General features: G+C 27.0%; 1 protein-coding gene across 1 annotated transcript; it reads left to right on the forward strand.

Annotated features, from left to right (window-relative positions):
• Window positions 1-1268: 1268 nt before the first annotated feature.
• On the forward strand, window positions 1269-27898 carry LOC129964281 (maternal embryonic leucine zipper kinase-like). Its single transcript, XM_056079038.1, has 17 exons — window positions 1269-1351; window positions 1990-2082; window positions 3545-3630; window positions 7807-7923; window positions 9416-9559; window positions 10960-11028; window positions 14091-14183; window positions 15133-15231; window positions 16336-16500; window positions 19751-19837; window positions 20481-20588; window positions 20820-21099; window positions 21215-21323; window positions 23701-23881; window positions 25652-25758; window positions 27195-27436; window positions 27782-27898. Exons 2-16 carry the CDS (start codon window positions 2013-2015, stop codon window positions 27397-27399), a joined length of 1920 nt encoding a protein of 639 aa, XP_055935013.1. The 5' UTR covers window positions 1269-1351; window positions 1990-2012; the 3' UTR covers window positions 27400-27436; window positions 27782-27898.
• The last annotated feature ends 7 nt before the right edge of the window (window positions 27899-27905 follow it).

A 27905-nucleotide genomic window follows, 5' to 3' on the forward strand; every position in this document is an offset into this window, starting at 1 on the left:
AAAATCAAGTACGGTGAATTCCATTAATATGGTAACAAATTAACGCATTATTCATTATCCTTTTCGAACTGCATAACCACAGTAATTTGAAATCGTATATTGCTGAAAAATGTTCAGAAGTAGAAGAATCATATATTGCTGTGAAAAGTCGAGTCATATCGGTAACTGAATTTGTATATTTGCAGATCTTGTTACTATTAAACTTCAGTAAGTTTTCTAAAACAAACTTCAATGTGATTTTTTTTTATTGATAGTTCATAAAGCTGAAAAACAAACTTTGAAGAAAATATAATTTAATTAGTTACTTTAATGTTCCAGGCTGTTTGGGACGGACCTTGCAATTTTCAATGGCGGTCAAGTGTTAAGGATGACATCTGATCTTGCGGCCCCTCTCTACACATTCACATCACGGAAACGGGAAGACATATATTTCAACGAAATAGATGCGTACCAGATCCTCTTGCCCGGCAGGTCGGCTGTGAAATTGGGTCTCGATCCTGAAACCTTTCACTCTAGAAGCCGAGATCTTAACACCAGATCACAATGGCTTGTTGTCGGCAATACAATAAAATAAATGAACCATTTTTATTCTAATTTGTTTTTTAAGGATTCTGGGTATACATAATAAGATCTTTTAAAAATTAATAGTGTGATTGAAAGTAACATGACCAAATGTAACAAATGTTTAAAAAACAACAATAGGAAATATTAGTTAAATACTCATTAATAAGCATTCCTCTAAAACTAAATCTGATTATTATTTTTTTTAATTAAAAAAATGTTTTAATTTCGATAAAAGCTGAAAAATTCTCTCCCAGAGGCATATTTCTATTCAAAACGTCGAATTACCGTGTAAAGTGCCAAAAGCCTAAGTTTCCTTTTTGATTTTTAACTTTTAAAATTTAAATCCATATTTATCTCTGATAATTTCTTTAACGTGTTTATTGAGGGAAAAAATCGTATAAAGAATGCGGATTCAGTTGATATTTTTTTCCACCAACGAATGAGCAACAATCATTGTGTAAAAATAAGCTTATATTTTGATTCTAAATATAATTAATAATATATTTTTAAAAGATTCTAAATATAATTTAAACATACTTAAATAACTTAATAACTTTATTAAATTGACTGTTGAGTTTGATCTCTCATAACAACGAATCTTACCGGAAGTTAAATTGGTAGTAGGAAACAGGAATGTTTTTGACAGAATAGAAAATATATCGTGAACCGCTCAACTTTACTCTAGCGGCTTTTTCAAATGTAATGTTTACTTCGTAAAATGTATAATATCAATGTGGCAGGTGGTATATGAGGAAAATAACTGACCTATTTTGAAAAATTTTAGGAGGTAAGATTGACTGATTTAGAATATTTTGATTTAAATATATAAAAATAATTATAAATAGAAATAAAGACGACAAAATAAGGAAACATTTCATTTTTCGGAAATTTCTAATTTTATGTCGATGCGATTGTATTTTCTAACTTTTCTTGGCTATAATATCTAATTTTATGTTGAGGAGGTTGTTAAATCATTGTACAGTAAACTAATCAGTGTTTAATCTAACTTTTTATACATTTCATCCTATTTTACAAATAAGTTTGTTATTGAACATAGACACCGTTATTATATTTAATTACGGAACACATCTTATATATTATATTCTGTTGTGAAATTTTTATTAAAAGTGAAATACCTTTTTTCTTTAAGTGAATAATTAAATTGCCCATCGTCAATAATTACATTTTATTTCCTGGTTGATATTTGCTTTTCAGAAAGTATAAAGCAAAATGACAGAAGTGTCAGTTAGGAAATGCAGTTTTTATTTTAATTTAAAAAAAAAAAATCCTTGAAAAATTAATAAATTTTTTTCTATTTATCCTGTTTGTAATCTGTTTATGTAACCACTATATTTTTGATACAAGTATTTTGGAAATTAATTTTAATGTTTTATACCTTATTTTATGTACTTTTTTTTATAATAGGAGTTCTACCAACAATAGCAAATATGCCAGAAAAAACCTCCTGTTATGCTGTTTTGGAAGGAAAATATATCCTTCATAAAACATTAGGCACAGGTATGTGTTACCTATCAATTTGGATTTTTTTTTTACTTTTGATTTTTATACATTTATTATCAATATTTTATATACTTATATTTTATCAATATTTTATATACTTATATTTTATCAATATTTTATATACTTATATTTTATCAATATTTTATATACTTATATTTTATCAATATTTTATATACTTATATTTTATCAATATTTTATATACTTATATTTTATCAATATTTTTTGAAGATTTGTACTTTAACTTATATTTAGCACAGCTTGACCAGACACCATTTCGGCACAGCTTGATCTTTTTTTATGGCATCTGATCCTTGTGCCATAATAAAGACAATTAATAACTAGTATGATCAGTTTTTATTTTCTAAAATGATAAATATTAGAGGCTTGTATACTATATATAAGATTCTTAATTAAATCATTCGAAGAATTCCATGGGGAAGACCATTTTAATTTGAACTACTAAATCCGACATAGAATGTTATGTGCTCACTAAGAAAGAGTTTTTAAAAATTTAAATTAGACTTTTAATTAATTGGAACTTAATTAAAATTTTAATATTTTTTCAATAGCAATGGCGTATATTAGATCGAAATAATAGAATCGAATAATAGAAAGATCTTTGATTTCTGCTAAAATCTGCAACACATGTAACCATATTGTATTAAATCCATTAAGGTCAACCATCTTTCTACATTTATGAAATAAAAGTTTGTTGAAGGTGCAGCTGGTTCAGATATCAAATTCTTTATCTTGCCATAGGCCTGGTACAATTACAAGGTCTGTTTTGAAATAGCTCTTTTGTGTCTACTATACTACTTTCATTATACTATTCTCATCAAACCTGGTTATTCAAAAGATAACTCTGTAAAGAATTGCAACTAAACTTATGTATCATACTATTTTGTTTATTTTCGATAAATCATACCACATAAGTATTACTAATAACTGAATTTATTAAAAAAAAGAATTATATTTCTAACAATAGATTTCTGGACTTTTTTCTTTTCTATCTTAAAAGTATTGAATGTAGCTGAACTCTTTAAATCTGTAAAAATGCTGATTTAATTAATACTTTGAATTTCAAAATAAGTTTTGTTTTTAATTATTATTTACTGGAATGCAACTTAATCATGTTTTAAAAGCATCTTTTAACAATTTTTGTACATTCTATAAAAAAAAAAAAAAAAATTCTATTATATGTGATAATGTAAACAAAGTTTGTTGTATATATATAATTTTTTTCTGTTTATGATGTTACATTAAAAAGATAACTATTTTCATGAGCAATAGTATTTATCTCTTTTTTTTTTTCCATATAAGTGTGTATTTTTGTTTCGTAACTAATTGAAATTTAATTTTATTTATCTTGAATTGTTATTCTGGTTTGATCACTTTGGACAATGATCATATTATTTTAACCTCGTGGACCTTAATTTATATTATGTTATTTAAATTACAGGAGGTTTTGCTAAAGTAAAACTTGCAACTCATGTACTTACTGGTGAGAAAGTGGCAATTAAAATCATGAATAAAGCATCCCTAGGAGTAAGAATATATATATTTATTAGATTAATTTATTGATAATTTTTTATAAATTATTAATTTTGTTTTAAAATTGGAATTTATGTCTCATAATTTGTATATTATTCAGTATTATTGCATATTTGATTAAAAAAGTCAGTAATAGACAATATCAGGGGTGTTTGTGCTCCGGGGAAACCCCGGAATTCCGGGGATTTTGAACTTCGATACCCGGAAATTCCGGGGATCGTCGTTCAAAAGGAAGTAGGAATAATAATGAATTATTTATTTTGATCTGGGCGATTTTGTTTGCTTTGAAAGCAGAAAACGCAAGGTCAGCGTGTGTGGTGAAAACTTTTCCTTTCTTTCTCCAAAAGCAGTGATAATGCGTGAAAAGCGGGAAAAAACTTCTTTTTTGTTCTTTCCTTATTGCGAGTTATGACTCATTCCCCCGTTTCTCGGACATTCTCTTCTGGATTCTTTTCGGCAAGTAGGCGCGGCAGAAAAAAAAGGGAGAGACTTCGCGACCAGATGTGCGATCACGTGACTCTGGGTTCAAAGGTCTTATCTCTCCTGGCGTGGCGCCAATAAGTAGAGAAGGGGGATTTTTCGCCGTATTAGCTATTTGTCATTGATCGCTTCGCAACTTTTTTTTCTCCGCTGTGTAAAATTTTCGTTTCATTTATTGATGCACGTGTAAATTTTTCGTTTCTCTTATTGAAATATTTTTTTATTTATGTACGCAAGAGAATTTCACTTTGAAATTTCAGCATATGAAACAGAAATTACCCCTTAAAAATTCATATCTAATTAGTTTTACAGCATTAGATTCAGAGCTAAGAGGTAAAACCAGTACAATATTAGCTTTTGAAAAATTATCATCTTTTATGTTCCATATTTTTAGTGATAATGAAAAGTCAAAAGTAGAAGCTGAAATAAGGTTATACCAGAGTGATATTGATATCACCAAAGAAATGCTCTACACATCTGATGAAAGTGGAAATCAAGTCAAGTGTACAATTGATAAATATTGGTCTAAAGTTTTTAATTTAAAAGATGATTTCACAAATGATTATAAGTATCCTACATTGGCTAAATTGGTCAAAGCCTGCCTTAGCTGCTTCCATGGCCCATTAGTGGAAAGTGCATTCAACTTAATGGATACACTTGTCACTGACTATAGAACCTCTCTTAAGATTGATTCCCTAGATGCAGTGCAGACTATTAAATATGATTTAATGGCTTCTAAAGAAACCTCATGTGAAAAATATGGCTCAAAAAATCCAATGACTGATCCAATTCACAAAGATCTCTTACTGAATATGAACAGAAGTTGGAAAACATATCAAGAGGACTTAAAAACATGTATTTCAGATGAGTCACCTATAAAAGTCTCTGAAAAACCTTCTACATTAGCAGAAAAGCAAACTGCTTCTACCTCTGCATGTGCAGTTCTCGAGGAAATTTCTTCAACTGTAAATGAGGAAAATAAAAGTCAATCTTCCTGCAATTATGAAGTTCACCACAAAAGAAAGACAAGCCCACAAACATCAGAAAATAAAAAAAAGCAGCAGAAATTAGATAATTTTTTTAAAGAATTAATTCAGGTAATTTAAAATATTTGCATAAAATGTAGTAGTTTATATGTTTGAAAATTTATGGTTATTAATTTTGCAAAAAAAGTAATTCATTGAACTTTTATAATTAGGTCATTCAATATTTCATAATTGTAATTTTTCATTTCTCTCCCCCCCCCCTTCTCAAAACTCCAAAATGCCGGTAGTAAGTCCGTAAAAGTTTCAGGGGATTTTTTGGGGTCCCACAAACACCCCTGCAATATTTATTGTATTTAATTTTCAGTAAAAAAGATGTTGCATTTTTATTAAAAGATGCACTTAGGATTTTTTCCCCACATTTGTTTTATCTAGCATTTGAAGCATTTCAAATTACCAGTGAATTGGATGTTGAATTTTAGAAAATGGGGAAAAAGAGGGATTGATTGAAATTTTTATTAAAAAGAAGCTAATGTTAGTTCATTGTTAATAGCTTTAAATAAGCAATTGCTGATTTTGTTTTATATTCCTTATTTGACTATTTATTGACAGAATTAGTATGATGAAAGGTTAAGTTCATTTTAATTGAAATAGTTGGTGAACTTATTTTAGGGCCGATGTCTTGTAATATGGTGCGTGTTTTATTGCTCAGAAATTTGTATATTTACTAGTAGTACCCGCAGAGCGTCGCCTGTGGCATAACATTTAAGAGGAAAATTAGCTTTAGACTTAAGTCTAGCATCCACCCGATATGACATTGGAATGTCATGTGGGATCAAAACAATATTTTGAAATCATCAAAAATAACTACAAAACAATTTTTTATAGCACATATTCAGATATATTTAGGGCTAACCTTTGATATATAGTCATTTAGCACATTGTGAGGTTGGTAATTTTTCGGTGGCGCTTTGTTTGGAGTTACATGGCCGCCATTTTTTTTTATGTTACTCTATGCTACTGTATTTCGATCTTTCCTGTTCATTTCCCTTGATTTTTTTCCTGCTGAACATACTTCTGCTTACTTTCATTGTTTGCGATTAGATTTTTTACATGCATTTCATTTTACTGAATTTATTGACTTTTTTTCCCAATATTTCTGCCAATTTGCTGCAGCGTTTCTCGGAACCTTTAGATTAGAAACGTTATAAAAAGTTGCTGCCGTTCAGACAAAAACGCTATATTGCTGCCGTTCGTGCCGCATTTCGCTAAAATTTGGCGATAAACTATTTTTGAGTGAAAATTACTGTATATCAATGCTGTTCTATATTTAGGCTGTTAAAATGGTTGCATTTTCCCTTGTAAACAACACATGACTTTTGATTCATCTTTCTATTTTAAAACTGGGGTAAGCTTTGATATACTGTCATTTTTTGCATTTCATTTGCGCCTTGCGAGATTGATAATTTTTTGGGTGGCACTATTGCTGGCATTTCGCTAAAATTTGGCAATAATTTTTTTTTAGCGAAAATGATTGTATATCAAAGCTGTTCCTAAAGCTGAAAAATATGGACAGACTATAGACATTGTTTCAATTGAAACCGAGGCATCATTTCTGTAATCCACAAATGGATCGAAATTCAGAGTAGAGTACTCCTTTTCGGACCAAATATCAGGAACATTTGATCTTTCATTTCTTCTCCTGTGTCTTAAATTTAAATGTCTTTCTCTGTCAGCATACAGGCAAGATTCATTCTGTCTCTGTAATTTAATTGCAGTGCAATTAAAGAGAGACTTTTACTTCACTCAGCAGAAGATTCCCCTTCGAAGAAAGTGTGAACTTTCTTTCTCTGATATTCACTAACCTAACGTTTCTTTCTTCTACATTCTCATTATCGCTCAACAAGCACATTTTTGCTCTGGCCAAGGTTGAATTTCCTTCTTTTGGGGATAATGAGATTTGAACCGCTTTTTAAAATCGGACGTAACCAACGAAATGTATCGCTTATGAACACTATATCTCTTGCTATTTGCACATGCAAAGTTTGAGATTTCCGCTCATGTGCAGATAAGTGTAAAGAACAGATACTGCTCCTTTACACATGCGCAAATCGTAGTAGGAAAATAAATAAAATCGCAATTATAAAACTTTTTTTTATTTTGATATGATTTTAATATGCTAAAACCTTCCTCAATAAATGCCCTACAATATGGTATAAATGTCTCCAAAATTAGTTAAGTATTTCTAGAGTTTTTAGGGTTTCAACATACAGACACTTTCAGGAGACTTCATTTTATACTATGTATAGATTTCTAATCCTTATTTCTTTTTCTTTTGTTTTTTTTGTTACCATTTTTATTCTGATAATCTAAGATGATGCACAGGTGCACAATATTATTAAGAATAGAACAGTTAGGATATTGAATAATGTTGTGATGATATTAAATAATATGGTAATTATTAATTTCAATTTATAATCTAGGATGATTTGAGATGATTTTACACCCTTCAAGATTTGAAACCTGATTTTATTAAAGATGACCAATGAACTAATATAATTAAAAAATAAATTTTGCATAATGTTTTGTTTTTAATGATATAACTAACCTTAGTTTACTTAGAATATTTAATCAATGTCAGTTGAATCTATTTTTAATATCTTTATTTTTTAAAATTTTTTATTCTTATTATCTTTTTTGTGTTTAGGATGATCTCCCTAGGGTACAGCTAGAAATTGAAGCATTGAAAATATTAAATCATCCTAATATCTGCAAACTATATCAAGTCATTGAAACAGAGAAGAATTATTTTATAGTTTTAGAGGTAAGATATGATGGCTTATTGGAGGATTTGAATATAGAAGAAACATTTTAAGTGATGTTTCATATATATATAATAAACAATCAATGGATAAAAGATAAAAAGAAAATGAAAAATGGAGTAAAAAGCTGTAAACATTAAATCTTAAAATTATTTAGATGCACTTGAGGAATTTAAAAAAATGAATGCACTATGCATTTAGTTACACCTTTGGATTGTTTAAATAGAAATATTTCAATGAAATTTAAATTGTGGTTGTATATTTTTTTTATTTATTATTTAAATAAATTTGTTGGAATTTTGAAATTTAAATGCATTCCATCTTCTTCATGATCTTCGATAAATTTAATCTCCTTCCAGTTAATTATTATATATTAAAATCTTATCACTGCTTTATTGTAAATTTGGTGTTTTTATTAATGTTACGTATATAGTTGTTCCAAGACATGTAGAGACTACTTATTGTTTGCAAAAAATAAATAAATAAAAAGTATATGAAATGCAAGAAGGAGGGGCACTACTGGAGACTCTTTGAAGATTTGAGCAATATTAGAAAATGATACACCAGGTAAAATGTGCAATACAGATGTAATGATATGCAGATTTACCATTGTACAATGGCCCAGTTGTGTGAATATAGATACCCATATCATCATCTTGAGTGATATAATAATGGCAGGAAGGATATTATTTCAACAAATTTTTGGAGTATTTAAAATGTTCAAAGAACTTGCTTTTGAAGCAATACATTTTGTGTGTGTGTGTGTGTGTGTGTGTGTGTGTATGTGTGTGTGTGTGTGTGTGTGTGTGTGTGTGTGTGTAACACTTTGTTGTGTTCTGATTTTTTTCCATCATTAAAATCTATGTTGTACATTTTATTTCTTATGATTTCTTTTTTTTTTTACTAAATTCTGACTAAGAATCCTCTGTAATAGTCCTCTATGAATTTCTGACTTAGTTCTATTGTAAGAATATCTTGCTTCTGCTTGCATGTTTGAGCCTATCCTCATCCTGAATATTCTATAAACAATCTTTCAAGACACTCTGTAGATTTCATTTTTTTTTTACATTGTTTTACTTAGAATAATTTATTTACTCATTGTCCAAAAACATTATTAAGAAAAAGATTTTTTGTTAGTGTTTTATTTATGCCTGAATAACAAAATTTTCTGTTTAAAAAGAGTTAAAATCCTACTTCTTTTATTAATAGAATCTAGTTATTAACTGTTATAAAATTACAATTTCTTGATATTGGAATATTTTTTTCAAGTACTCAAACATTCACAAAACATTTTTGTATACAAATAAGTAATTAATTTTTTTGTATTTTAGAAATATTTTACCTATGCATTTATAAGAAAATAAACATACATCTGTATTAACAATTTTAGAATATTAATGATCTTGATGTAAATGTTTCAAATTTTATTCCCATTTCACGAAAAATAGATGGATGAAGTGATCTTTTAACAACCTTATTTTCTTTTTGTTTTAGTATTGTCCTGGAGGAGAGTTGTTTGATTATATTATTGAGAGAGATCGTGTTACAGAGAAGGAAGCAAGAGTTTTTTTCAGACAAATAATTGCTGCTGTTGCTTTCATCCATGAAAAAGGCTATGCTCATCGTGATTTAAAACCAGTAGGTCAATTTAGGCTTAAATGAAATATCTGAATTATTTTTGCCTGAACTCAGATTTTGAAATATATTGAGAGCCCAGTTAATAAACAATTCAAGCAATGCAAAGATACATGAAAACCGATTTTTATAGAACTACATCTTACTAGCATTTATTAGCATTAATATAGGGCAGACAGAAATATGACATCAAAGGATTGTCAAGAGTACTAGCATAATTTTTATGTGAGAATGGAAGATGAAATGAAAAAGAACCCACATTTTTCTAAAACAAAATTAATTTGCCTTGATTTCTGAATGTTTCTTGAAGTGGTAGTCTGAAAGTTGCACAATATTATTTTTGGTTGCTATGTAGTTGATTTTTACTTCCTTATGTATGAAATATCCGAAAAGAAAGTATTGTCGGGGTTGACGTAACATTGGAAGAACTGGAAAAATACAAGGAATTTAAAAATTACCAACAAAGCAGGAAAAAGCTGGGAATTTTGTAATTTTTCATAAAAACCAGAAAAGTACAGGGAATTTTAAATTTCAAATTTGTTTTTCATTTTAAAAAAATGCCATTCTTTTTAAACATTGTAAGAATAAAAGGCCATAATTCTAAATATATATAATACCATTCATGACTGTTAAACAATGGAAGCTCATCCCCTTTTCTACTCATTCCACTTCTCTTTTACACAGATCAGCCCTATTTCTGAAATTGAGAAAAAGATACTGATATTGAGATGATGATTACAAGCTGCTTGAATTCTAGTGGGATATATTGAAACTGAAGAGACTTTTAAAAGAGCGTTTTATATTTGTTCAGAATACTATAAAAATATTTGAATGCAGGTCCAAAAATTTTGCTGTTTTAAGAGTTGTGTCTTATTTAAATATGGAAATTTTTTTGCTAACTTCATAATTTTAGGGTCAGCTGTAGATGTGTGTTAGATTTTGGACTAAATCCATTTATAGCTCTGTTTGCTTGTATATTTACATATGTGTGGACATAATTCACAAATGATGATTTAAATATAATTTGCAGTTTGATCTTGTAAAACAATTGTACATCTGTAATATTGAAAAATTGGTTTTAATATGCAAGCTTAAGATAACTTTATAAAATTGTATTAAATAATTATAATTTACCAAAAGTATATTCTGAAATTATTTTGGTGATATTTTCTATCTAAAGTTAGGTATCATTGCTGAGTTTATAAGGATTTTATCTGATATACTAATCATTTTCTTTTGATTATATATTCATGTATGGGTGAGAAAATCAAACTGAACTTTTGAATTTGTTGATGTTTAATTCTGATATGAAATATCTACCTGTATATCTTAGTGAATACTTATTTTGCATTGCAAAATTCTGTTTTACTTCTAATATGATTTTAACCTTTTTTTATTTTTAGGAAAACCTTTTGTTGGATAATGAACAAAACTTAAAATTAATAGATTTTGGACTGTGCGCTAAGCCTAAAGTAAGTATTTTAAATCTTTTTTTTTTCTTTATTTAAATTATATGTTATGTTTTTTTTTATTATGTTTTTTTTTTATTATTCGCTTTTATGTTTTTTTTTTTATTATTCGTGAAAAACTTAGTTTCATTCATTGCCACAAAAACTTCATTAAAACGTTTCTAATACATTAATATTTGTGAGCAAAATTTTAAATATGTGTTCATATGAAAATGTAACAATATATATAATATTAGTTTTTATTGGAATCCAAATATATCTGTAAAGAAGTTTTTTTAGATACTTATTTTTAATATAAAAACTTTATTTATAATATATACTATATATTTTATAAAATATTATAGCACAAAAACACTTTTTATTGCCTGTAACTTTATTTTTAACTAGCTGCCTTTGACAACCAGCCGATTTGCCAATATTAAGGCTCGCTAAAATTTTCAATTAAAAATTTTATGTAACTTGATTACTTAATAGCTTCATCAGCAAAATATTTTTATATTTCAAATCTAGTAGACATATAATTCACTCATACTATTATCAAGGCCTTAAACCATTCTGTTCATTGTAGTATGTATGATTTTCTAATTTTCTGTTATCTCTTAAAATTTCAACTTTTAATTAAAGTGGAAATGATAAACTGCTTTTAATAATAATAAAACATTATACTGAAACCAAGCTTTTTTAAAAAAAAAAAAATTATGAGTGCTGAAAACTGAGTTATTCGACATTGAAATCTTATATGTATTGCATAATTTATGTAATGTCTCAAAAAATTATTCAACAAAACTTTCTCGGATTCATAAAATTCAGTTTTTAGTTTTACTTTCAAAAGGATTTAAATAATGTGAATAACAATATTTTATTTTGTTTTGGTCTATAAATATACTTTAAAAAATTATGAAGTCTAAATGTTAAACAGCCCTTTGGTCCTAAGGAATAATATTTTGCTATATGTTCTTGATACTCCAACTTTAAAAAAAATTATTAAATGTTTCTATCTTATGCAATCAAATCTGATCATTTCATTAACTTTTAAATATCGAAATTTTAGAATTACCGAAATTTTTATAATCTTTAGCTTATCAATCATAAGAATCCCTAGTCCACCAATCCCAGTAAACCACCAATCAATCTTGAGATTGATGGATCTTCTTTGAGATGGTTAGTAAAGTGGTCTAAAATCTCCCAACTCCCATATCTATTTCATTTCATGCAGACACATGCTGAAAATTACATTTTTATTTGTTTAATCTGCAATAATAGTTGATTTATTTTTTTTTAATTTTAACTTTTGTCAGTATTCCTATTGACGCTTAACGTGCTCATGCAGGTTTAATTTTATTTTCTGCGAAATAAATTTCTGAAAAATATGGTTAAATTTTTTTTTAAAAAATTCATTAAGAATAGAAATTTAATTTGTAGAATAAAACATTAGTATCATTGAAAAGATTATTTTTTTGAACTTCAATATGATGTAAAAATCAATTTTGTGTTGTAATATTTTCGGAAATTATACCAGAAAAACACCAAAATTTCGCTTAATTTTTAATTAATTAATATTGTAATTAAAAATCGAAAAAAAAATCGCTCCAAGGTACACATTCCCGACCTCCAAGGTATACATATGCCCAATTTGGTAGTTGTAGGTCAAACAGTCTGGCCTGTAGAGTGCCAACACTCACACACATTGGGCTTTATTATAAGTATAGATAAATAATCATTAGAATTTTTTTAACCTGTAAAAACAATTGCCAATAAATATTTTTTTTAAAAATCCATATCCAGTATTCAAGGTTTCATAATTGTTTGGCAACACAGTTTCAATATATTTTCAAATCATTAAATTATCAAATTCTGCCTCATTTAAAAAAAATGTGACAAGATATAATCATATAAAATTGCTTATGATTAATGATGTTCAAATTATTTAACTTAAAGACATAAAACAGAAGATTTTTTAGAGGAAGGAGAATGCTTTTGAAAGGCAGCAGTCATGGTGATAATTGTTATTAGACAACTAATTGCCTTTGTTTTGTGTAGTTTAAAGTAAGTCTTCCTTCCCAAGATAGACCCTGTTAATAAGGAGAAGTTTGTTCTATTTTTAAGTTACAGAAATGTTTTTGACATTTGTGCACTATATAGCCATCATAGTTCTTTGAACCATTCTTTTTTGCATTGTTTCCAAAGCACCTCAATTAAACCTGTAATAGAAATAGAAGAGAATCCTTTAATTCAATTAATAAAATTAATTTTGTAGTTTTTTATTCAATTTTGTGCATTTTCTGAGAAAATTTGTTGATTTCCAAAATCAACATTTACATTAATATCATCGTTTTCTTTATTAAATTTACAAGAAACTATATGCATATGATAAATATTTTTAAATTAAATGTAATAATTACATTCTTATTTTTGATTTAAAAAAATTTTTTTTATACTTTTTATCCTTTCTGCTTAAGAGAAACTCATCTAGTAAGCTTACTTGGAATTCTAAAATTATCGCTTAGCATTTCGAATCTATCATGTTTCTAGATAAGTACAATAATCTATGTTCGTTGTCTTTTGCCTTAGTCAGAAAATGATCTAGTGATGAAGCTTTGGTTTCAGAACATACAATTTTAGTTTTGGGATCTGATCTAGTAAAGAACTGCTGTATAGAAGGGCCTTGTGTATATTTAACACTATAAATCAGATTCCTTCTAATGCTGTGATGTGAAAATTTAGGAAGTGATGCCAGATCAGACATGGTTATCTGACTGGTTTCAAAATTATAAAATTTATCCCAAAATAACCAACATGTTGCTTTAAAACAAGATGCTAATGTAATTAAAGCAAAACTTTTTTCCTTCTCTATCTATCATGGAGGGAAATCATTTATAATCATGATAAGTAACCTAAATATAATATGATCATTGTAAAAATGTAAGCTATACAAAGATTTATGCTAAATTTCTAATTTAATAAAGAATATATTTTAGAAAAATATATTTTAATGTTAATGGCTGAAAAAAATATTCATGGACCTGTTATTCAACCTCATCTTATATATTTTTTCTTTTTGACAGACTGGAATGCAACAACAACTTGAGACTTGCTGTGGAAGTCCAGCATATGCTGCTCCTGAGCTGATCACTGGTGATAATTATAATGGAAATAAAGTATGAGTTTTCTCTTCTCCTTAATCTATTAAGAGCATCTTATTTATGAGATATTACATTTTGCTTCTGCAGCTAAACTAGCTGCATTCCATTATTTTTTGTTTTGCTTTATCTCACCAATGAAATATATATATGCATGCTCATAGACAAGTTTCGTTCAATATATTTAACAAAATTTATCTTACCTTGTCCAAACATTCAGGAAAAATGCCATAGTCAAGCATTAAACTAGTGTATATATCTTTAGCTGGATTTTGAAGTTAAAGTATCATCATTTTGAATTTTGTTTATTTTTCCTTTTAATTTATTTTTGAAATAATGTAAAAAAGTATAAATGTTTTTTAAATATTTCATTTTATTTTAAAAACCTTTTAAATACATCAATTAATTAATTAATTTTTGTTTAAATAATTTCCTGCCAACTCTTTAATCATTTTTTTATTAAAAATAAATTTTTGGAGTAAGTAATTTTTACTTCACAACAATATTAGTTTTGATATTTTATTCATAATTTATAAGACATTATTAAAATTTGTTAAATTCAGTATCCTCAATTTGTTTCAATTTTATGATCTGAAACTTTATTTCTTTCATTCATTTCTTTTCAAAAAAGAATATTAGTGAATTTTATTTTCTTATATTATAAATATTTTTTAACATATATTTACAAATTTTTTTAATGACACACACACACAGGATCTATGGGAATGAAATTTTTTCGCAACAGTTTTAAAAATTTCTCTTTTCAGCTTTATTTAAATGCTTGAATTAAGCTTGATGGGTTAATGTCTCAACTGTATCATATTTTATTATTAAAGTTGAAGTGCTTAATTCATTTTCGACTAATGATTTAGATATTTAAAAATATTTTGTCTTATGTTTAGAATTATGTTCTTTGTTATTTTTATATTTCACCCCCTCCCTCTTTTTTAACTTGTTTTATTCCCAGGTTGACATCTGGAGTATGGGTGTTTTACTGTATGCACTTCTGTGTGGTTTCTTGCCATTTGATGATGAAAATGTAACAAAACTTTACAAGAAAATACAGGTAATGCATTTATCTAGTATTGAATTATTAACATTCCAATATTCAAGGCTCTAATTGTTAAAAATTCTTTTCTGTATTGGTTTATTATTGGTTCATTATTTTGCAATATTATGTAATTATTAGGATTGTTCTATAACTAATCAACTTTGGGACAGCAAATATTTATAACAGTTAAAAAATATTAACCATAATTATTTGGATGTTTATCTATCATCATATGAAAGGAACAACAAAATTCTTCTAACATTCCTGTGGTTTTTGAGAACTACTTTCAAGCTATCTTCATATCAACATCTTCTTAGTTCATCAAATACTAGAAATTTACAGGGTTGGTGATCCAGTTGATTGCATGGGTTTTACTGAAGAAGTCTAATTGAATTTGGTATGTAGTATTTCTGTTCTCATGAAGAGAACAATGCAGGAAACAACCTGAAAAACGTTCTGTTGAAAGTTTTTCAGGTTGTTTCAACTTAATACCGTATGGTCATGAAGTCAACAATTCCTTATAACATTTCTCCTCTTCTTCTAAATATTGTTCCAATATTGCAAGAATTTTGTTTGCATCATGTGAATACACTTTCCATCTGACATCACATATTTTAATAAATTTTTTTCACAGAATCAGAAAAAAGGATCCTTTTTGAAAAATAATTCTTTTGTTTTGATAGCAACGTCCAATATTTAGAGTTTTCTTTTCTTTTTTTAATCTTTGATTTACTATTTGTCTTCCTAAATATTTTCTATTGAAGAATCCTACAATTTAATAAATAACAGCATAATTAAACATTATAAACCTTTATTTACAAAAGTTTTTATTAGCATTTTCTTGCCTTGTTTATATTAAATTTTTTTGGTGAACCCTTTGAGAAAATTAAAGTTTTGCACATAAATGCATTTTTTTAATTTTAAAATTTAATCTATATTATTTCAGTTTTAAATTATTAATGTGAATTACAACTGACGATCGGCAAAAAAAAAGTAGCCCTCTTTTTTAAATACTTAGAAGCAAAGATAATTATTTTTATAATTATTCTTGAGTGATTTACAAGCTTTTGGCTCATATATTTCATATGTCAGCCTAATGAAATCTGAATTTTGTTACAGAAGGGCAGATACTTTTGTCCATTATGGTTATCAAGTGAAAGCAAGGAAATGTTGCAACAGATGTTACAAGTTGATCCTAATAAAAGGATATCAATTGAAGGACTAAAATCTCATCCATGGATTTTGAATGGATTTGAATCTTCAAATTGGGATTCATACAAAGAAGTTGGTTCTTTATTCTTTTTCCTCTTTCCACAAAAATAATTATCTGGCAGTATTAAAATAATCTTGCTAGTTGGTTATTTATATGTGAATAATTGTTTTTTTAATTTGAACATTTTAAATGCAATTGTACTTTATAAAATATTGAAAAAGGCAGGGGGGGGAAGGATTCTACCTTATACAAAGGCTTGAAATTTAAGCTTATGCAAGAGCACATAGAATAAAGATATATTTAATATATGTAATTCAATTTTTGCTTGTAAAATTGAATTATTATTCAGAATCAGTCAGAATAACTGTCAAATCTTGCATTTTTTGCTGTTCCTTTTATATTTAATATTATTTCAATATGGGAATTATTTAAATTTTTAATTTTGCTTTTAAACTTGTATCCTGTAGTTCTTCATTTAAATGTCATATTATAATAAAATATAAATATTAATAATTAAATAGTTAAATATAAAATTTTCTCTAGAATTATTGCAAACATTACATATTTTCCTAGAAACATTGATTTCAGCAGTTTTGGAATTAAATATCATTTTGTTGAGATTAATTTCCTTTTACATAATAATTCTACTATATTTTTAATATCTTAAGTACTTTTGTACAAATTGATTTCTTTAATTGATTAATTAATCATTCATTTTACTTCTCTTGCAATTCATTCTTTTTGAATCTTTGTCTTCTCTGCAACTACTATTATTTAAAGTTTTCTAATAGTGGAGCCCATCCCCTTTATTGTTTTTTTTTTATTTGACTTGCACGCTTATTTTTTTGGGTTTTGATCCCATTATTTTTGTGGCAGAAAAAATTGGTACAAAAGATGGCTCAAGCTGCACTGCACTGCACCCTTTGATTTTACAATACAAAATTTAGAAACTATATTTTGTGAAAGGAAATTATCATTAAAATTAAAGCAAAATCTTCACTACAATAGATTTATGTTTAGAATAATTGTCGAAAATTAATTTACACAAAAAAAGGGGATTGTCTTATTTAGAAAAAATTAGGAATATGTTTTTATTGTAATAATTTTCTAAGTATTGCTATTTAACCCGTTAACGCCGAACTTAATTTAAAATTGAAATTTTGTTAAAAACTTTTAAAATTATGTTCTAAACACTTAAATTAACTATAATATGCAATTAAACTCCACACCATTAATTTAGGATCCGAGATAATTACTGTCCTATAAATGGGACGCTGGGTGAATATGGAAGTTTTTGAACTCTTAGTACTTCTCCTTTGTTTTTAGTTACTTGATTACGTTTCTGTTCCCAAACAATTGAACTTTAATATTTAATGCAAAATAAAATGAAACACAAATAAATTTGACATTTTTTATTAAGTTTAAACATATTCACACTATTTATGGTAATTTGGAAAACATTTGGTACATAGAGTTACATTACATTTCATTTAAAATGTAAGAAGTTTTCCCAAACAATTTTGCATTTGACATCGTCTTTGTTTTTCTCTTTTACCAATTATATGGCCAACTCCATCGCGTCTAACAGTGTCTATTTCCTTCACTCGAGATGAAATTGTATAACTTGGTCTACCGATCTTTGTCTACCTTGGTTTTTTTTCCACGGATCTTTATGGTATGTTTCTCTAAAAACCAATCATGAGAATCAACACCACCCATGTTTTTGTTATAATTATTTACGAGACATGGCTGTTCGATTTTATTTTTTTCAGCTTTTCCTTTTACACGCCTTGAAACAGATGTTAGTGACTCAATTATGTCAAAATTTGTCGCAAGTGTAACGCATTTGTTATCATTCCATTTTACAGCAGTAATTTTATTTTTCACATCAAAGTAGAAATCATGTGTACCACGGCTAGTCTTTTTGAAAGTAGAATCAATTTCAAGGGGACAATGCTGTCACTTTTTATCATTCCTGTTGCTCGAAATCCACTCTTTCTTAGGTCAACTAACAAATTTTAGGAATTAAAAAAAATTATCAAAATAAACTATATGACTCTTGGGATCAGTAACTGGCTGAAGCATTTTTTTTACAACTTGATTTCCCAAGGACTCTTTTGAAAGAACCACGGTAGAAACAGCACCGACAACTTCCTTGCCTCAATACAAATCAAAATTATAGCAGTAGCCATTATTCCCACATAATGCCCACATCTTATACCCGAGTTTCAGTGTCATCAAAACCTTTTTCATCTGTTAATTCAACTACTTCAGGTGGTAAAGCAATCATTTTGGACTCTAATTCCTCCGAAAATAGATATTCTACAACTTCCTCGGCAGTTTAAAAAAAAAAAAATCCGCGACATTTTGAGCGCTTATGAAATAAACTACATATCAGAAAATTTAACGAATCCGCCCAGCATCCTATTTTTAGGACAGTAGTTTAAATTTGTAATTAAAACTAATAAAAGTAAAGATAATTTTAAAATGTTATAAGATATCTGATAATAGAATATCTGAAATATAAATTCTGAAAAAAAAATATTTAAATTTTCCTTTAAAACCTTTTCGGACGATTACAGTGAAATTCCGCAAGAAAAAATCATGGAAATGGCGTAGTTTACGTGTCTGCAGCTGGCTGAAAAATGCTTCCATCCGGTCCAAATCGGTTTAAGTAAGTAGGGTGAAACCCTTACTCTTCAGGGGGCAGAAAAAGGATAGACGAAACGTAGAATAGCTTTATTTATAATGGTGAAAATGAACTGTCCTATAAATATGACGCTGGGCGGAAACGGGTTAAATAATCAAAGTTATTGTTCAAAATGACTTCATAAAAAAGTTACTTTTTAAAAATTAAAATGTGTACATAAATGGTATGATATGCACACATTGCTGCAGGAAACCTAAAATCTTCCTTAATATAATTATCTTTAAACTATTTTATGAGTCAAAAATTTTTTTAAGAATGACCAAGCTTTATTAAGTACTTGAATGTAACTATTAAATATTATTTGTAAACTGAAGGATTTTTCTAAAGGAATGATAATAATTTCTTTATGTATTAATTGATGAAAATGGAATTTTGACTTTAGCTAGACTAAACTTGAAAAATGTTTGATTTCAAGAATTTAAATGGCCCATTTGATATTTTATATTATTAATTTTATGCTATTTTGATTGAATTTTTGTTGCATGTTTAGTATTTTTTTCTTATATTTTGCTGTTTTCTCTCTTGGACTGTATGAATTCATATTTGTGGTACATTTAAATTTGGTATACTACCAAATTAGCTAACCATGAATTTTCCATATTTTGATTTAGGTGGAAGAATTTGATCCTGACTGTTTAGCAGAATTGGCTGTATATTATAAACGGTCAATGAGATCCATTGAAATTTCTTTAAATCAAGTTAGTTAAATTCCTATTAATTCAACATATAAATTTTTTTAAAAAATTTAAAGCAAAAAAAAAAAAAACCCACTTTAAATACTAAATTACAAATATGTTTTATTATTCCTTGTGTTTCAATGAATTTCTTAAATTTTAAATTTAATTATTGTAACTTTGCTAAAACACTGAGAAAAAATATATACATTTTTTTCAAAATATAATAAATTATCAATATAAATAAATTTGAAATTAATTATGAAGCAACTGAATTCTTTCATTATATATTTTTTCAATAAAAATTAGTTAAAAGTTGATTTGTTGTAAAAAATTAAAAAAAAAAAAAAAACTTTTCCCGTGTTATGAAATTTATACAATATTAATAACATTTATTTAATGTTTCTATCAGAACATTATAATTTATTATTATTATTAAAATTGAATATGCTTTTTTTTAGTTTCCTGTAATTATATTGTTCTTTAATTAATATCAGTTTTTTTATGCGATAATTTTTTAGAACTAAATGAACAATCAGATAAAATTCCAATGCGTTACTGGTGCTTCATAAATTAGTTGCCATTTTGTTAGATTTCGTTTAATTCTCTACTGGAACTACCTTTTATTTAATGAAACTATATTGAAATAATATATTTTGTTTTACAGAGTAAATTTGATTATTTAGATGCTACTTATCATCTTTTATTGTTAAAGAAAAGATCTGGAAAACCACTTTTGCTGCGTAGGCAACAATCTATACTTAAAGAATCAAAGGTAATATTCATGAATTTTAATTGCTCTTCATTTAAAAACGTTAATTTTTTTTGCTAGACTTGTAGAAATTTTTCATAATGATTGAGTTTATTTAATTTTTCTAATAAGATTAAGGTTTAAAATATATAAATGTTATTTGTCTTTGTTATTTTTATATTTGATATTTTTTTAAAAAAATTAAGATTTAAAGTTTTTTTTCTGTTACAATTTACCATGCTCATTTATTTACAGTTCAGCAACAATATATCTAGTGTTTTTGATACATCTCCTATGTTAAAGACAGTTTCAATGGATAGCATTATGGATTCAGAATTGCTTGCATTGGGAAGCCCTCAGAAGCTGTCTGAGACTTCTGTGCATTCATCTAAAACAGCTTCACCAAGTATTGTTACTCCTAATAATAAATCTGACAAAGAAAATTTTGTTTTGCCACAAGTACCATCTGCTAAGAAAAATAAGAGATCAACGACTTCTGTTATTAAGAATAAATTGATTTGTAATGAAAACTGTGGTAAGGAACTATGTATATAAAAGAGTATATATTTGCATTGAAATCTTTTAAAATGGTTTTTACCTACATTGATTTTTTTAAAAATCTTTCTGAAGTTGCTTGTAATTATTTTTAGGATTAAGGTCACCGACAGCGTTAGCTTTTTCTGCCTCTTTGGACACAGCTGTGAATGAAATTGGTGAACCTTCATCAGTTATTATTCCATTATATACATCAGATAAAAGGTAATATTCATTGAAATGATAGTTTTTTTTTTTTTTTTTTTTTTTGAGAAAATATATGTATTATCAAAGAGCATTTTTTCAGAGATTCACATGAATATGTAGTATATTCATGTGGTAAGTTTAAGTTTTTAATTCACTTTTAGCTTTCTTTTTCAATTGTTGATGATGGTTTAAATGAAGCAGAAGCATAATTTTAATTATATTAAAACATATTAAAAATATGTTAAAACATATTTTTTCAAGGAATTTTTTTTTCTGATACAAAAATAGTTGATAAGAATTTTACATAATTTTTTTATTTATATTTTAAGTTATTTATTCTATATTTGAAAGAAAAAAAAGAAGGAAAGAGAAAACATACATACAATTATTAAATAAAAATAAACATTGCATCAGCTGGAACATTGCAGTGATCATGTTATATGGCTGGATGCTATGATAAGAAACTATCTCTATTTTTATTTTCTCTTTTTCCAGAAAAAATGAGCTCAAATCAAAAAATGTTCTGGGGGAGAGTTAGAGTTATTGAAACTGATTGATTCTTAATCTGGGTTTCTGAAATTTTGTGGCCTTTTTATCCGTAGCCTCAGTCAACTTAGACTTGCATAAATTTTTTGCTTTTGATTTCAAGTTTTGCTTTCATTTATTTTATGGAATTGTGTATGTCTGTAATAGTTTGCTTTTTATTGTAAACGTAATTATAATTGATATTTTTATTGTAAATTAATTCTATTGGAAATAGTATGATGAAGTTTACAAAGCCTCAGAAAAGCACTGAAAATGCTTTTAGAATTGCCCTTGGATAATGAATCTGAGCTAGCCTCCTGTTTTGTAACCTGAGCCATGCTAAATCTGCTACTATTTATTTATTTTTTCATTTATATACTAGAGATTTTATGCAGTTTGATGCTTCACTATAGTGCTCGCTCAGTCACACTTTTCCAAGCTTTAATGACACTGTATTTTATCCGGAATATTGTGATGCTGTTCAGTTCAGTTGCTGGAACATCATAGAATCAAGATGGTGAATGTAGACTTCAGAAAATTTTGGCTATATATTCCTATAGGCCGAATTAGGCCACCTACATCATTTTTGTCTTAGTTTAAACTTTAAAGGATAGTGTGCAACAAAGGATTCAAAATTTAACCTAAAAACCTCATTGTACTGATGTTTGTTATAAATATTAGAAAATTAATTCAGTAATAAAGAATTATTAAAAAAATATTTCTATATCAAAAGAGTGTTAATAAATTATTTCAATTACAGTGAAATATATATGTTTAAAATTCAAATTTATGTTTATTTTATTCAATGGACGAATGAAAGAAACCTTTTTAAATAACAATGTTAGTTTTATTTTATTTACTCCTCTTTTCTTATTACGAATTATGAAAAATCAAAACAAGAAGTCTTTTTTCAAATATATGCAAATCACTGTTGCCACCAATCTTGCTAAATTTTGCTGTTTCTGAACAATGTAAGATAAAAAGTGTTTCTGTAATAAATGAAGAATATTAATTTACGAATCTAGCTAGAGCATTTCCTATTTATTCAAATAATTTTTATTAACCTTTGATACCTGAAGCATCTTTCAAACAAATATGATATTGGTTGAAACACTTGCCAGATATGGGCAATACTATGTAATACACCAAAAATTTAACTTGGAAGATTTCACTTAGAGAAGGATGAAATACATAGGATGTAGTGCAATGTTATATTAATCTAATTAATATTTACTATACTATCTAATTAATATAGCATCTCCTTCATTTCATGGGTTTTTAAGCTTCTCAGAAACTCTAATGATGCCATTTTGAAAAGGTTGCTGCATAATCTTTGTAGAATGGAGATGCTAATTAAAATAAAAGTATTGATTAAAAATGACAGAACAATATTTTGTAAAACCATTTAAAGAACTTGGCTTCTCATAAGTGCATGATAGTGATCTAGGAACCGAATCCTTATTTCAAAGTCTATGGATTCAGGGCTCAATTTTAATGAAGAGCTACCATTGCATAAGCTTTCTTCAGCAGATTTTAATAATTTCTCAATTTTGTAAAGTTTCTTTTGCAAATTCATTAGTTATTGATTCATTATTTTAAGTGAAATGGTTCATTTCAAAAGGGATTTATATTTTGCTTCATTTTTTCAGAATTATGATTATTTTAAGTTATAAAACAAAAGTAAATAAATGTAAAAATAAATTAACTGTTCATTAGAAGTGGCTTATTAAGATATTGAAGAGCTATAAGACAATTTTAATTTGTATTGAATTACTAATAGGATTTAATTGTTGTAGAAAAGAAAACTATTAGCATTTTATACATATAAGTCTGTTAATTTTTCTGATTAAATATATATTCTTCCCTTTAGAGCTAAATCCTTTGAATCTCCTACATTATGTTCAATGACACCGAAGCGCCGACCTCCAAGACATATAGGATCTTCTGCTAAAAAGGTTTTCGGTAGTATTGAAAAAGGATTAGATTGTGTGAAAAATCTTCTAACTCCAAAAAAGAGAATGTGTGGACCTCTTGTACCACGTCAAGTGAAGGTAAGTTGACTATATAAAGAATGCATTATCTGTATTTAATCATTAGTCAATACAAAATGAATAAAATGAGTTTCTCGTGCTATTGCATTAAGGAATTGCTATTAATTATTACTTTTATATAGCAGTAAGTCAAAACAATACATGCATGTAATTTTGTTTATTTTATTTAATGCTATCAAACAAGTACATGGTTAAAAATTTAAGAAATAGGCAGATAAAAAAATCATGCTTATAATTTAAAGAATTATAGCTATTAAGTTTAATATCCCAAGTTCACTACTTTGAGTTCTCCAACAATCCAATATTATAGGAGGATAACATGGGAAAAAAATGGAAGGGAGAGAACTAAATGATTTTCAAATCTTTAGTCTGAAACACAGAGTATTACAATTTTTTTGGGTTTGATTCATCTATCTTTATCTTATTTTTAAAATTTATTCTTGATAACATAGCGATAATAAGCATTCAGGAGGAAAATGTATTTAACATTCTTGCAAGGCATATGTTTATAATTCTGCAAATCCAGTTAAATAATAACAATTGTTACAAAATGAAAGTTTTAAAAAAATGAAATTGAAGAAAAACATTGTTTGGAAATATAAATTTCACTAAGCAGCTTATTTTTTTAAAAAAATTTTAAGTTATGTAAAAAAAAATATCTTAATGTAGTAGTACACATTAAAAGTTAAATGAGGTTAATTTTTAATCAAGATTGAAGTAAGGTTTTTTTAAAACCATTATTAATACAACTCCAAAACTAACTATTTAGCACCTCTTTTTCCTCTTGTGCAGAGAGCGCCCCCTTGTGGGGTTTTACAGTAGATAAGCAGTTGAATGGCAGACCTGCATTCTGAGGTAGACTTTTTCCCCTATACTCAACCCTTCCGCTAATGCCGAATGCTTTCGGTTGGAAACAGTGGAATCCCTCGACCATACTGTTTTCTTGAACCTAATTGTCTATGTGTGTTAGTAAATTTTGTAGTGTTGCTGTGTTTGTGGAAATTAAAACTAATGTATTTAAAACCGGGCAGTTCATTAGAAAATCACATCACACTCACTATAACTATATATTAAATATGGTAACTTTAGGTTCTACTGTGTGACTTACAAAATATTTAAAAAAAAATTACATTATTCATATTACAATTTGAAATTAATATGCCATCCTACAAATGTTATGTTAAAATGTTTTCTAAATCTTACAAGGAAGAAATATCTTAATATAAGATAGATTCCAGGCAAGTATTCATGTTTGGAAACATTTAGAGAAGTCAAAAAGAGCTTCATTATATAATATCACAAAGAATTTTGCTGTATAATATATGCTTTGGATGGCAGGGGAAACAATTCTGCAAAAACTTATTCAAGCAACAAAAGTGTCTAGTGAGCTTCATTCAATGATAAACAGTTTTGACTACAAAAATAATAACAGCAAAAAAGAACTCTATTTTTAACTTTTATTGTTATAATATTTCATGCCATAATGTTATAAGATTTTTCGTAGGAATATTATTACAATCTGATATCTGTTGCTGTTTATAAGGTAAATTGTTGTCTTCTGCATGTGCTCATATAGCTAATATATGGCTGATAGAGGTAATGATCTAATGATGTCACAATCTGCATTGTTTTATTTTTTTAAAAAATTTCTGAATGGGATTAATTTATTCTTTCTGAGAACTCTCTATATTCTTTAATAGTCAATAGGATATTTCTGTAAACTCTCCTTTTGTGCTGTTATTATTTATTCTGAAATTAATTTATTTCTAGAATCTTTGTAATGTCTCTGCTACAAATGATAAAGTGACCCCAGAAGAAGTTTTAGAATCACTCCAGAATGCCTTGATGCGAAAAGGAATTTCTTGCAAACAGAAAGGGTATATTATTTTTTTGTCTGTATGATGCTTTTATTTTATTTCTTACTAGTTGCTTCTGATGCCCAACTGGTCTCCAAGAATATTAGTTATATTTTATTTCAGTTGAATCATTTGGATATAACTTCAAGATTCCATCAATTGTCAGATATTATTTTAATTAATCTTTTATGTTAATTGCCTTACATATGTTCTGTTTATTGTGTACATGAAGCTTCTTATCTGAGATAATTTACATGGCATCATAGCTTTATTAATTAAGTAAATGTCTATTTCATCCATCTTCTGACTTTTGCAGGATAGTTTCTTCATTTTTAAAAAAATTATTTTGTAAACAATACAGATGTTAAACATAATCCTTCTTCTTTAGTTTTCAACTATGAGAAAAAATATCAAGTGATTAAGTATTTGATAAAACAATGAAATTGTCTTGAATCTCAAGGCAACATTGTAATTTATTATTGTAAATTTAACAAAAATTTATTAAAAAAATTTACCAAAATTTTAAAAAATTGTGCACAAATATTAAATTAGTATCATTAAAAAGTTAAATACATTTTTATACAATTATATTTTTGATAAATTATAGTAGAAAAATGCCAAAATTAATTAAAAATTTTAAAACATTGCTTGGAGATGCAATATTCTCGCCCTTCAAAGCGTATATGTGCCAAATGAGGTGGCACATATATTGGTTGTGGGTCATTTGGTTTGGCCTATTGAGCACCATTGCACACATACCTTTATCAGTAGTAGAAAAATCTGTTAATTCAAAATTAAATAATACACTTCATAAAATTATTTGCAATTAAGCTATTATATTGATTTGTTTTTAAAGAAATTCATGAATACTTAATAATAATAGACATGGCACAATTCAGCATTTCGTAATCCAATTTCATCATTCTGGATATCATTTTTTTTTATGTAATAGTTCTACAATATTTTTGATATCTCAAAAAAAAATTTTTTTTAATAAATTTAGTAATTTTTTGTTCAGTTAATCTTACTTATTTTCCTTCTTGGTGTGTATGTTTGGTACAATTCATTAGTTTATGAAATTCAACTTTTTTGTTCCAAGTCTGTGTCATGTCCTTACCAATCAGTCAAAAACAAAATATCACAATGGGTTTTTCTGTGGTAAATGTTACTACAAACTTCATGCTGAAGTTAAATTTATTAAACTCCAACTCAAATTAGATTTTCTACATATTATATTTTTACTAATGTATATATGTAAACAATATAAATATTATTTAACTCTTTCCTGTTGATTGCTAAATCATTCTATATTGTGGTGCTAAATGAATAATTAGTTCATGAGAAAAATATTTGAAATATTGTATTTATTTTAGCATCTTATTTCTTTATATATCTCCTTTCTAAAACGAATTAATTTCTCCCTTGTGATCATTAATTAAAACTTTTGGGTGTTTCAGATTTACATTGCGTGGTAAGATTTGTGAAGGAAAGAAGATCCAGCTTCGATTTGAATTAGAAGTTTGTCAACTTCCTAAGCATCAACATGCTGTTGGAGTCAAGAGAAAAAGGTTGCAAGGCGATGCATGGCGTTATAAGAGAGTTTGTGAAGAAGTTCTTCGACTTGCTCTTCTTGATGCCAGCATTGCAACAACTGATGTGTAGTTATATTTAATCAATTTTTAACTTGTATATAGTATTGGTAAGTAATATTAAAAAATTCTTTTTTTAATCAAAAGCATTAATTTGCTAGTAAATGATTGCTGAATATCTCAAAGTGTAGAAGTTCAGATTTAATTATTTTTCCAGTTTTATTTTTCTAAACCTGTTTCTATGTTTTAATTATTCATCTTTTATATATATATAATTTCTGTGATAGTTAAAGCAAATTTTTATCTTCTTTATTTCAAAAGGTGTTCTTTTCAAATAATATTAGCTTATTTTCTTGCTTGTTATTTACACAAAGTTTATAAAATAAAATATTTTATGAGATATTTATGTTATGATAATTATTTAAGCCTTTTCTTAATTTTTGTTTTACTGTTAGGTTTAATTTTTAATCAAGAGCATCAGCACTCATCCACATACTTAACTGTACTTTTGACCTGGATGGAAAAAAAACTAATGAAAGTTTGTAAATATTTTTTTGCAGTATTAATTTGTATGTATGC

The sequence above is a fragment of the Argiope bruennichi genome, chromosome 3, assembly GCF_947563725.1.
Source record: "Argiope bruennichi chromosome 3, qqArgBrue1.1, whole genome shotgun sequence".
Taxonomy (NCBI): Eukaryota; Metazoa; Arthropoda; class Arachnida; order Araneae; family Araneidae; genus Argiope; species Argiope bruennichi.